At 40.8% G+C, this 13,791-nt stretch overlaps 1 protein-coding gene across 4 annotated transcripts in view; it reads right to left on the reverse strand.

Moving 5' to 3' along the window:
- MAPK6 (mitogen-activated protein kinase 6) overlaps nucleotides 1-13,791 on the reverse strand; it is a 64,134-nt gene that overhangs the window by 11,693 nt on the left and 38,650 nt on the right. For all 4 annotated transcript variants that reach the window (XM_063640687.1, XM_055279149.2, XM_055279151.2 and 1 more), the window contains 2 exons: nucleotides 7,179-8,364; nucleotides 4,125-4,269 (listed from right to left, as the gene is read on the reverse strand). In XM_063640687.1, coding sequence (XP_063496757.1) covers nucleotides 4,125-4,269; nucleotides 7,179-7,733 — 700 coding nt within the window. In that variant the 5' untranslated portion in view covers nucleotides 7,734-8,364. The remainder of the gene's footprint in view (nucleotides 1-4,124; nucleotides 4,270-7,178; nucleotides 8,365-13,791) is intronic.

The raw sequence follows: 13,791 nt of genomic DNA on the forward strand, positions 1-13,791 counted from the left end.
GGCTCACTGCAACCTCCACCTCCCAGGTTCAAGCGATTCTCCTGCCTCAGCCTCCCGAGTAGCTGGGATTGTAGGTGCGCGCCACCACGCCCAGCTAATTTTTGTATTTTTAGTAGAGACAGGGTTTCACCATGTTGGCCAGGCTGTTCTCGAACTCCTGACCTCAGGTGATCCACTTGCCTCTGCATCCCAAAGTGCTGGGGTTACAGGTGTGAGCCACCGCGCGCAGCTGTAAAAGTTAATCCTATAAAACTCTCAGAAGACAACACAGGAGAAAACATCCATGACCTTGGGTCAGGCAATTACTCCTCAGACACGACACCAAAAACAAAAGAGACAAAAGAAAAAGGTAACTGGACTTCAGAATTAAAATCTTGTTTCAGGCCTGGCGTAGTGGCTCACACCTGTAATCCCAGCACTTTGGGAGGCCGAGGTGAGTGGATCATGAGGTCAGGAGTTCGAGATCAGCCTGACCAACATGGTGAACCCCGTCTCTACTAAAAATACAAAAATCAGCTGGGCATGGTGGTGTGTGCCTGTAATCCCAGCTACTCAGGAGGCTGAGGGAAGAGAATCGCTTGAACCCAGGAGGGAGAGGTTGCAGTGAGCCGAGATCGTGCCACTGTACTCCAGCCCAGGCGAGAGAGCAAGACTCTGTCTCAAAAAATAAATAAATAAATCTTGTTTCAAAAGACACTATAAAGAGAAAAAACTGCAGAATAGGAGAAAATACATGTAAATCACAAAAGATTTGTATTCAGAATTATGTAAAGAATTCTTACAACTCAATAATAAAAAGACAACCCAATTTAAAAAATGGACAATAGATCTGGACATTCAATCATCCATTAGTTATTAGGGAAATGCAAATCAAAACCACAATGAGGCCGGGTGCAATGGCTCCCGCCTGTAATCCCTGCACTTTGGGAGGCCAAGGCGGGCAGATCATTTGAGGTTAGGAGTTCAAGACCAGCCTGGCCAACATGGTGAAACCCCGTCTCTACTAAAAACACAAAAATTAGCTGGGCGTGGTGGCACATGCCTTTGTAATCCCAGCTACTTGGGAGGCTGAGGGCAGGAGAACTGCTTGAACCTGGGAGGCAGCGGTTGCAGTGAGCCAAGATTGCACCACTGCACTCCAGCCTGGATGACAAAGCGAGACTCCGTCTCGAAAAAAAGAAAAAACAAACCACAATGAGATACTACTTCATACCCGATAGGATGGCTATACTCAAAAAGACAAAATTTAACTCTCATGCATTGGTGGTGGGAATGTAAAATGGTACAGCTGCGCTGGGAAACACTTCTTCAAAAAGTTTAACAGTTACCACATGACCCAGCAATTCCACTCCTAGGTATACATACCCAAAAGAACTGAACACATATTTTCACACAAAAACTTGTACACAAATATTTACAGCAGCATAATTCATAACCAAGAAGTGGAAACCCAAATGTCCATCAACTGAGGAATGGATAAACAGCATGTGGTATATCCATATAGCAGAACACTATTTGCCCATAAAAAGGAAAAAAATACTAACATATGCCACAACATGGGTAAACCTCCAAAATATTGCTACATGAAAGAAGCCTGTCACAAAGTCCAAATGTTATCTGAAACAACCAGGGTAGGCAAATCCATAGAGACATAAAGTAGATTAGTGGATGCCAGGGGCTGGGGGAAAGAGGAAATGAGAAGTGACTGCTAATGGTTTGCAGGATCTTTCAGGAGCCAAGACAGTGTTCCAAAATTAGATTGTGGTAATGGTTACACAACTCTGTAAACATATACTAAAAAATATGGAACTATATAATTTAAGTAAATTGTATGATATGTGAATTATATAACAATACAACTTTTTAAAAAAAGATATACTGGCTTTCTCCTTGCTGTCTTTTGGGTCACTGGTTCTAGAGGAAGCCAGCCACCATATTATGAAGACACTCAGGCAGTCCTATGGAGAAGCCCACATGGTGAGGAACCGAAGCCTCTTGGTAACTGTCATGTAAGTAAGCTATCTAGAAGTGGATCCTCCTGCCTTGGTCAAGCCTTCAGGGTAACCTGCTGCCCTTACCAACATCTGGACTGAGAAAAACATGAACTAGAACCACCCAGCTAAACCACTCCCATATTTTGACACGCAGAAACTGTAAAACGATAATAAATGTTTGTTGTTTAAGCTACTAAGTTTTGGAGTAATTTGTCACACTGCAACAAACAGAATTGTTTATATATGCTGGAAGGCACCTGATATCAGGAACATAACCTCTAATCACAGTATTGTTCCTAAGCAAAAATCAATCCATTTAATAATTTAGTTTCCAGGAATCCCTCCGAATTTCAATTTAGAAAAGTATCATACATCTTAGAAATTTTTTTTTTTTTTTTTTGAGACAGAGTCTCTGTCGCCCAGGCTGGAGTGCAATGGCACGATCCCAGCTCACTGCAACCTCTGCCTCCCAGGTTCAAGCAATTATCGTGCCTCAGCCTCCCCAGTAGCTGGGATTACAGGCATGCGCCACCATGCCCGGCTAATTTTTGTATTTTTAGTAGAGACGGGGTTTCACCATGTTGGCCAGGCTGGTCTCAAACTCCTGACCTCAAGTGATCTGCCGGCCGCAGCCTCCCAAAGTGCTGGGATTACAGGCGTGAGCCACTGAGCTCAGCCAGAAATTTTAGATAAATATTAGAAAAAAATTATAAAGAGCTGGCTGGCTGTTATATAAACTAAGTACTGGCATTAACATACTTACAGAACATTTATGCACGCTGTCCTTTCTTCACCAGTGCTCTCCTACGTATACTAATCTTTCTTATGTAAATAGGCTCTGGCCTATTCCTTTCCTTCTGCTCTTAGCACAGTCTGGGGGTCGGGGAACCACTCTAAAAATGGGTATAGAGGGCCGGGCACGGTGGCTCACACCTGTAATCCCAGTACTTTGGGAGGCCAAGGCGGGTGGATCACGAGGTCAGGAGATCGAGACCATCCTGGCTAACACGGTGAAACCCCATCTCTACAAAAAATACAAAAAATTAGCCAGGCGAGGTGGCGGGCGCCTATAGTCCCAGCTACTCAGGAGGCGGAGGCAGGAGAATGGCGTGAACCCGGGAGGCGGAGCTTGCAGTGAGCCGAGACTGCGCCACTGCACTCCAGCCTGGGTGACAGAGCGAGACACCGTCTCAGAAAAAAAAAAATGGGTATAGAGGGGAAAAAAGTTATGTCAAAAGACAGAAAAAGGCCTTAATCACTATCACACCACTTCCCCAACTAAAAAATCTTCAGTACCCCTACTATTCCTTATTTTTCCATATGGAAAGTCCTTTGCCTACTTTCTAAATACTTTCTAGTACTCTGACCCCATCTTAACTAGTCATAAACATGTTTATTATTATTTGACAACTTGCATGAATCTCAGATTCATGAATGCACCAGGCTTATGCTTTTATTTATATGGGTACCCTTAAATAACACATTTTCTCTCTTCCCCAATTAAAATTCTTCGCTTTTTCTAAATAGTGAAAAATCTGTTTGACTCCATCATGCCTTCCATTCCAGCAATCACTGATGCATAGCTTCTCTAAGTTTATAGCTCTAGTCTATACTAAATAATTATACAGATGTATGCTTTGCTTTATGACACAAGACATTTTTCATGGATTATTCATCTCATCTTGACAAAGTCCTCTCTCACACACTTCTTTAGACTTCTAAATAGCACCAAACTTAACAAAAAAATTACTTGTTTGATTGTTTACAGGGGGAGGGGACCAAGAAAAATTTGTTGGATTTTCAACAATGGCTTAAAATTTTCACCAGGAAGTGATGATACTGACAGAATTATGCAACTCAAGTATCAACACAAATTACCAACAAGTATTATGGGTTCACAAAATATGAAATTATATTTAAAAAGGAGTTCTGATAATTTATGAAGTGACCAATTTAGTGAATATGTGAATAAGTTTTCTCAATTTTTTTATTAAAAACGCCAATTTATCTGTTCATTTTAGTATTACAGATCATAACAAATTATTTTAAATCTTACATCAATCTTGCTTCAGAGATAAAATGCAAAATTACTTCTCTTTGGGAAAATTTTTCCCCCCACAAAATACTAACCTGCAAAAAGGGTTTTACCAGTCAGCATTTCAGCAAAGATGCAGCCTGCAGCCCACATGTCAATGGCCTTAGTATAATTATTAGGAGAAAGTAAAAGACGTGGAGATCTGTACCATTTAGTAACCAATCCTTCAGAAAGATGACCCTATAAAAGAAACAAAAAACATACTTTTTTTACTTTAGCTAAAGAACAGTACTTACAACTTGATTAAAGAATCCTTAATCTGCCGGGCGTGGTGGCTCATGCCTGTAATCCCAGCATTTTGGAAAACCAAAGCAGGCGGATCACCCAAGGTCGGGAGTTCGAGACCAGTCTGACCAACACGGAGAAACCTCGTCTCTACCAAAAATACAAAACTAGCCAGGTGTGGTGGTGCATGCCTGTAATCCCAGCTACTTGGGAGGCTGAGCCAGGAGAATCGCTTGAACCCGGGAAGTAGAGGTTGCGGTGAGCCGAGATCGTGCCATTGCACTCCCGCCTGGACAACAAGAGCAAAACTCTGTCTCAAAAAAAAAAAAAAAACAAGAATCCTTTAATCCCGGCACTTTGGGAGGCTGAGGTAGGTGGATCACTTGAGGCCAGGAGTTTGAGACCAGCCTGGGCAACATGGTGAAACTCCGTCTCTACTAAAAATACAAAAATTAGCCTGGCATGGTGGCATACGCCTGTAGTCCCAGCTACTTGGGAGGCTGAGGTGGGAGGATCACTTAAGCGCAGGAGACAGAGGTTGCAGTGAGCCAAGAGCAAGACCCTGTCTAAAAAAAATTATATATATAACTCTAGTTATAGTGTTAACTCTAGGCCACACATTCAAAGCATGTTTCAGAAGATGAGCTGGTTTACACTAAAAGTCTTGAGATAATCAAGGAGGAAGTATGCTTCAAGTCAGAACAGTAGGGAAGAGCACCAGAGGTGCTACTTATAAACCGATGTTACCTCCTTATTGACCTCTACTATAAATCCTATTCATAACCTATTCAACTACTTTACAATTACAAAGCACCTTACAAAACCTTATATATATATTGCCTTATTTCACCCTCAAAACTACCCTGAGAGATTGTGATGGTAGATATTAACTCCATTTTATAGGTGTGATGACTGAGAGATTAAGGGATCTGCTTCAAGTCATATAGCTAGTTGGATGTAGAAATGGAGTCAATTTTATATAGTATAAGTCTTAGTTCAGTGCACTATCCACAATACTCTTCACTGTGGATACAGTACTCTATCCACAATACTTCACTGTGGACGTGGTCAGTGTAATACTCATCTCTTTTTCTTTTTCTCTAGGAAAAAAAAGTGTCTGTGTTGCCCAGGTTGGTCTCAAACTCCTGGCCTCAAGTGATCCTCCTGCCCCGGCCTCCTAAAGTGCTGAGATTACAGGCAGGAGCCACCGCGCTTCCAGCCTAGAACTCATTTTCTACAAAATATCTTTTTTGTTTTGAGATAGAGTTTTGCTCTTGTTGCCCAGGCTGGAGTGCATTGGCGCAATTTCAGCTCTTTGCAACCTCCACCTCCCAGATTTTCCTGCTTCAGCCTGCCGAGTAGCTGGAATTACAGACATGCACCACCAGGCACAGCTAATTTTGTATTTTTAGTAGAGACAGGATTTCACCATGTTGTCAGGCTGGTCTCAAACTCCTGACCTCAGGTGATCCGCCTGCCTCAGCCTCCCAAAGTGCTAAGATTACAGGTGTGAGCCACTGCACCTGGCCCAAATAAAAATATCTTAATGTGGGCTGGGCGTGGTGGCGGGCACCTGTAATCCCAGCTACTTGGGATGCTAAGGCAGGAGAATCGCTTGAACCCAGGAGGCGGAGGTTGCAATGAGCTGAGATCACACTATTGCACTCCAGCTTTGGCAACAAAAGCACAACTCAGTCTCAAAAAAATAAATACATAAAAATAAAAATAATCTTCATGTGAAACAACACGTATGAAGATTTGTCTTAGGCGTGTACTGTGGAAAGCCAACAAAGCAGGGCTCCCAGGGTTCTTTACAACCAAAGCAGTTCCACCTCTCTATTTTAAACATCAGGGTCCCACATAAGATTTCATTTCAAAACTAAAAGACCAAGGTTCAGCTTGAAAACTATTAAATTCTTGTATGAAGGCAATTTGCTATCTAAGATGAAGGTGCTGTGAATCTTTTTGGCTATACTTACCACCAATTGTTTATGTGAATTTAGATTTCAAGCTAAATTTAGTTTAAACAAAGCAGAACTGAATAGTACAGGCTCAAAGAGACAAATGAAGACAAAAGCTTGGGTGTGCTGGCATGCACCTTTAGCCTCAGCTATTCAGGAGGCTGAGGCCAGAGGATCACTTGACCCCAGGAGTTTGACGCCAGCCTGAGCAACACAGGAAGATCTTGTCTCTAAAAACTTAAAAAAAAAAAAAAAAAAAAAAGGCTGGGCATGGTGGCTCACACCTGTAATCCTCATGTTTTGGGAGGCTGGCGCAGGCAGATCACTGGAGGCTAGGAGTTCAAGACCAGCCTGGCCAACATGGTGAAGCCCTGTCTACTAAAAATACAAAAAAATTAGCTGGGCGTGATGGCACACGCCTGTAATCCCAGCTACTTGGGAGGCTGAGGTATAAGAATCGCTTGAATCCAGGGGATGAAGGTTGCAGTGAGCTGAGATGGTGCCACTGCACTCCACCCTTTGCAACAGAGTTAGACTCTGTCTCAAAAACAAAAGACCTAAAGTTGAAATAGCATCCCCTCTTACCACAATTCTGTCCCCAAAGAAAGAAGAGTATATTCCACTTTTAAATAACTAAGGGAGAATTTCATTTATAATAAATAATCATATACTTTAGAACTTCATTATAATAACCATGTATTTTTAGAAATTTGTATTTAATTATTCCACTCCACCTTCATTTCAAACAGAGAGACTGTGAAAGATTTGTCTCAGAAAAAAGGCACTATGTAAAGTTTAATAAGATTAAAAATTCTGCCACAATATACAAAGAAAATACAAGTACCTATTCCTGATTAAGTGTATCAGTTTAAAGGTCTGTCTCAGCTGGCTTTCTCTACATACCTTATGGGAATAATGAGGATCCATGATCCGTGCAAGACCAAAGTCACCTATCTTCAGCACCAAGTCTTCAGTATTAATGAAAAGATTAGCTGGTTTGAGATCTCTGTGCAGTACATTTGCAGAGTGAATATACTTGAGCCCCCGTAGCAGCTGATACATGAAAAGCCTGGCATGCTCTTCCAGTAAAGGGCCCTGCTCCAGCACATTAGCCAAGTCTGTCTCCATGTACTCCTGAACAATGTAAACACTGTTCAGTTCCGTAAGAGAGCCCACGTCGTCTGTTAATTGGCTTCCACTGGGACCAAGAATTTCAAACACTTTCACAATGTTATCATGGTCAAGTCTTCTAATAATTTTGATTTCACGTAGAGCATGTTTGACACTCTGGGGATCAGTAAGGACAATTTTCTTGATGGCTACTCTTTTGTCACAGTCATTGTCTACAGCAGAAAAAACCAAGCCATTGCCTCCACAACCCAATGGTTTTAAGTCCATATACCTAGAACCCAGATCAAAACCATGAATGTTCATGAGACTTTCAAATTTCTCTGCCATTTTGAAACCCTTACTATTGCCTTTTCCTTTCAAATTGAACTTGTGTAAACAAGGAAGAAAACTGGTATCAAAAGGAAAGATCTTTCAAAAAGGGAGAAGAAAAATAATTATGCTTCCACAGCAAGATGGTTTCTTGATGTTCATTGCATATGCCAAACAGGCCTGTTGAGTTCCCCTTAGATTTAAAGCTCAAAAAGCTCTACTCATATTGAGAATTAAAAAGATTGCAGTACTCATAGTTCAAGAAAGGGGCAGCAACTCTGCAGACATTTAACGAAAACAAGAAACTCAAACGGAATGAAATGACATACTGTGCACTCAGATTACCGTGCTAAACGATTTAACATTTAACAAAAATGTGAATAAATATGCACACAACAGGCTTCTATGAACATTCTCCTCACAGTGCAGATACATTCAGTGTTGGACTGGTCCTGAGCAGCATCATTCTAAGGTGCTGGTAAGCACTATTTCCGTTTTGCTTCTTTTCTTTCTTGGTTGCTATATATTTATTTCAACAGGAAGCCCTGGCGACTGTTGGTTAACAGAAGATGTCTTTTGTTAGTGATCAGGTGGCTCCAGCTCACCACAATCACAATCAAAGCTACCGTCCATCTTACTCTGATACAACCTGAGGGGTGAGAAAAAGAAGAAAGAGAGTCATCACTGCAGGAAATACTCCTTTCTTCAAATTTGTAGTATGACACAAACTGGGCATTTAGCAATAAACTACTACTGGTACATTAAACTTAATTATGATCATTAAGCGACAAATTACCCTTAATCAAAAATAGCTTACGAAAATGTTATGAGCAATTCACACATGTTGGCCCGGGCTCCAGATTTCACTACACTAGATTCTTGGTAACACTTAGGCTCATTAGGTTGTACCATTTCTGAAATGCCAACAAGTATGGGAAGGTTCATAGTATTTTTATAGAACTCGAGTTTTATGAGGAGTAAAACATTAGTAACATCTATCTAAAAGAATATATAAGAAGACTGCAATGTGTTAGTTTGTTAAAGAGCATGTTTACTTATTAACTATGCCTATCAATATCCAATGAACAAAAATCTAACAGCACAAATATGCAAATAATGCTCTTCAATTTATAAAGGTAAACTTGAACAGTGAATAATACCTATGAAAAGGTATTTAATGTGACTGATAGGAAAAGATTACCTTAAGAGAACATTTCAGATTGAAAAAATATGCTTCTCTGTTAATGTCAAGTCTGAGGAGTGTAGAAAAACTTTCACACAATACTGGTTGGAGTTTAAATTAGTAAAAACTTCAGAGCAATTTGGCATAAACATATAAATGAATAAATAAATAGCATACTCTATGACCTGGCCATTTTTCTTCACAGTAAACTCCCTAGAGAAAGGCTCATTTTTTTGGTAAAGAAAATCAGAAACAACCTAAACTTCATAAAATAGGAGAACAGATAAGTAGTTATATGCATGCAAAATAGTATTTTTTGGTACGTACATATGTATATTGCAAAAGTAAAAAAAAAAAAAAAAAGAAAAAAAACTGAGACAAATACCAAATTCATAATGATTACCTGGAGGTTATTAAGACCAGAATCATTTCTCTGCGTTTTAATGTGTTATTTATTTTAAAATAACAAGCATGGCAGATTACTAGAATCTTATAGAGCTGGGTGGTATGTATATGAAGGTTCATTATATTGATCTCTGTACACTTAAAATATTTCATACTTTAAAAAATATCCTATAAAAGGGCAGGAAAAAATAGCTTCAACTCCAGTAGATGGTTCCCTAGCCAGCCTGAAAAAAAATAAATGCAACTTGGTTCTTTCAGTTTCTTAATGGCCTAATTGCAGAGTACCCAGAGTACCAGACATGAGGCATTATGGAAAATCAGGTAGTCAGAATTCCTAACAAGTAAGACCAGACAATATTTTAGGCAGAAAGAATAAAGCCACCAATTTATTCATTTAATATATAAACATATATTGAGCAACTATTATATGCTAGGCAGGAGCAAACCTGATATGAGCAAAAGGATTCTGGCCCTCAGTAAACTCAACTCATTGTCCAATAGGAGAAAGACAGCTTTAATAAAAACTGATACTTTTTTTAATAAAACTCGTTCTTTTAATAAATAAGAACGAGTCTTGTATCTGCTTAATATTATGAAGGACGCTAATAGTATCATAGCTTTCTTTTACTGTAACAGAGACGGCTTCTCCTGTCTACAAGTTTTTCTCTGCTTCTCAGAAATCAGCCCTCCTAGCCCGCCAAAAAAAAAAAGTCCTAAAAATTCTGTAGCTTACCAGTCTATTTGTAATAAAACACTTAAAAGTTGAAGTTTGTGAATAAACTTTTGAATTAAAAAAATATCTCAAGGCCGGACATGGTGGCTCACGCCTCTAATCCCAACACTTTGGGAAGCCGAGGCAGGCAGATCACAAGGTCAGGAGTTCAAGACCAGCCTGGCCAATATAGTGAAACCCCGTCTCTACTAAAAATACAAAAAGTAGCCAGGCGTGGTGGCGCATGCCTGTAGTCCCAGCTACTCGGGAGGGTGAGGCAGGATAATCGCTTGAACCAGGGAGGTAGAGGTTGCAGTGAGCCGAGATCGTGCCACTGCACTCCAGCCTGGGCGACAGAGCAAGACTCTGCCTCAAAAAAAAAAAAAAAAAAAAAAAAAATTCAAATAACTTAAGTCCAACATATCATTTGCCATTATCTAGCTGAGCCATTAGTCTGTCTTTGGTCTTTAGCCAGTGGATTTTCAATGTTGCTATATGATCTAGCTCGTGTGATAGTAGAAATAAGTAATAAAAATAAATTTTTGTGGCCAGGCACGGTGGCTCACGCCTGTAATCCCAGCACTTTGGGAGGCCAAGGCAGGTGGATCTCCTCAGGTTGTGAGTTCGAGACCAGCCTGACCAACATGGAGAAACCCCGTCTCTACTAAAAATACAAAAATTAGCCCAGCGTGGTGATAGGTACCTGTAATCCCAGCTACTCGGGAGGCTGAGGCAGGAGAATCGCTTGGACCTGGGAGGTGGAGGTTGCAGTGAGGTGAGATCACGCCACTGCACTCCAGCCTGGGCAACAGAGCAAGACTCTGTCTCAAAAAAATAAAAATAAAAACAAAATAAAAATAATTTTTGTATTGGTAAAAAAGTTTCAGATTTTTAAAAAGGGCTTTAATACTGCATGTCTCCCTCCCACCAAGTTTTTTCTGTTTGTACACATCTTGATTCTTCCTGCTCGCTCCCCACTAAATACCCTAGGGAAACCAGTTTGTTTTTTGAGACAGGGTATTGCTCTGTCACCCAGGCCGGAGTGTAGTGGCGTGATCACCACTCACTGCAACCTCTGCATTCTGGGTTCAAGCGATCCTCCCACCTCAGCCCCTCAGCTCCCCACGTAGCTGGGACTACAGGCAGGAGTCAGCACACCCGGCTGATTTTTGTATTTTTTTGAAGAGACAGAGTTTCACTATGTTTCCCAGGCTGGTCAAGAAAACCAGTATTTCTCAAAGGCTCCACTATTTCCAAAATTTTACATCTGTAGTCTCTACCTGAAATAGAATGCTTGTTCACGCCTACCTTCTTGCCTTAACGTAGACAATTCCTTAAAGCTCGGTCATGTTTTACATTTCTGATAAATGTACACTGTAAAGTCACTTCTATAGACAAATGAAATGAGAACAGTAAGATCTCCAAGTTCTCTCTCAAACTTCTAGTTCACTAGCAATCTAGTCAAGCACAAATAATGCTTTGTCAAAAATTACACCACTGTTATCTGACAGAATAGCACTATAGTAGGAGTTGTAGCCAGATTAGGAAAGCCATGAAAATGAGAGATCCTTACTCAAGACCCCCCATCCACATCTGGCCCCCTTAAATTTTATTGAAACCAAGCCTCACAAACTAGAAACTTCAAGGATGCGAGTGCCTTTTCAGAATTCTCAGTGACTGGTCAGCACTTAACGAGGTAAGAGTGAGTAAAAAGTGATACTAGGGAAAGTAGGAGCTTTGCCTACACTGAGAACTGCAGACTCATCACTATGTGCTCAGATGATGAAGACTATACATTCTAACAAGAGAAGGTAGTATTTATAAACCAAACTGTAATTCCACTAGACAATGAGGATTATACCAGTTAAACATCTGGGGGAAATAAAGATTTACAATGGTAGTGCTTGTTCAGTGATTCTGCCTCGCTGCTCTGTGAGCAGTAGTCTTCAGGATCCTTCACTATCCATTAGACCAAATGCTGCTGGAATGCCTTTTCAGCCAGGATCTTGGAAAGCAGACCCACCTTAATTAGTAAGTTGCGAGTAATGCTGTACCTCTATATCATACAGTGGATCCAATAAGTGTTTCCAATTCAGTCACGTTCCACTATTTGGTAAGTATTTGATAAGTATTTGTGTCAGTCAATCTCTTGGCGATGGGGATAAAATGGTGAGTAAAGAGAGACTTGGGCTCTGCCCTCATGGAGTTTATCACGTGACTAGAGACAAACAATTTTTTTAAAAAGAAAAGTAAACAAAGAAATGAAGAAAGGACAAGTGGTACCAAGGAATGCTACAAGATACTACTGAGAGTCTGCACACTGGGGGTCTGACCTAATTAAGAAAGTCAAGATGTGTGTGCCTGGTAGCCATAAAAAAGGCAGAGGCCTCTCATGCTCTCCTAGTGACCTTAGAAAGAAAACTGTTCCCTCCTTATCACCTTAATTCTTAGGGCAGTTATATTCCAAATTCTGATCTCCCCAACTACCTCCAACTTTCACATCAATCATGGAGCTCCTTGGCCTGACTAAAGCATACATAAAACTCAGTTGGACCAGCAGATGGTCACTGCATCCTCTATGCACATCAGTGTACTATTAATTGCCATTATCTCCACCATTTTTCATGCTTAATTTCATAAAGGCAAAGTTTAGGCCAGGCGTGGGGGCTCACGCCTGTAATTCCAGCACTTTGGGAGGCCGAGGCGGGCGGATCACCTGAGGTCCAGAGTTCGAGACCAGCCTGATCAACATGGAGAAACCCCATCTCTACTAAAAATACAAAATTAGCTGAGCGTAGTGGCGCATGCCTGTAATCCCAGCTACTCCGGAGGCCTGAGGCAGGAGAATGGCTTGAACCCAGGAGGCGGAGGTTGCTGTGAGCCGAGATCGCGCCATCGCACTCTAGCCTGGGCGACAACAGCGAAACTCCGTCTCAAAAAAAAAAACAAAAAACAAAAAAACAAAGTTTAAAGCTTAGACCCAGGAAAAAACTGGGGCTCCATATTCTTTTTACATGTTCTACACACTTCAACAAGGAAGCAAAAAGGAAGGTAACATAAAGGGACCCTTTCCAGCATCTTTCCAATTTCTCTGCTTCCAAATAAATGTTACCCATTCCTACCAACCATTGCTGATTGATTCTGGGTTGTTTGGGGAGTGATCATTAAGTTTAATTAGCTGGTTTGATATTGTTTTGTTTTTAAAAATTTGATGAATAAAATGAAGTAAAGAGAATAATTTATAAGAATAAAGTTGGCTTTTTGCTTTTTCTTTGGCTTTCTTTCAGTGATCTACCATGCCATGGAATTAAAAGCTCTCTATAATGCAGGCTGGATACCAGCTTCCTAAGTTTATAGGGCAGTTCCCTGAAACTGCATTAGCCACAACTGTCTGCTCAAGCACTGCTCTCTTTGCTACATTACCTCCTGCTCCCTGTCACCTGGTCTACCCCCACACCAAGAGTAATGCTGGTACTGGGAGTCAAGCCTAAGTGTATAAAGCAATGAAATGCAAACAAAAGAAGTAACTTTACTTTGTCCTATCTCGCCAGAATTTTCTTTTTTTCTTATCAAGGAGCAACTTGGCCTACCTATGTCAAAAAGGAAGTCTAGATGTGCAAAGAAAGTTTGAAGTAAGGGCCATAAAGGTTACTTTTTCTGGTTTTCTCCTCAACATTCTGCTCTGCTGCTTCTCAGGATAAATGCTGACATGGGTCATCTGGCCTGTTCACATTCACTAACAGCACAGCACTTCCCCCATCTCCTCTACACAAAGG

Source organism: Symphalangus syndactylus, chromosome 5, assembly GCF_028878055.3.
Source record: "Symphalangus syndactylus isolate Jambi chromosome 5, NHGRI_mSymSyn1-v2.1_pri, whole genome shotgun sequence".
NCBI lineage: Eukaryota > Metazoa > Chordata > Mammalia > Primates > Hylobatidae > Symphalangus > Symphalangus syndactylus.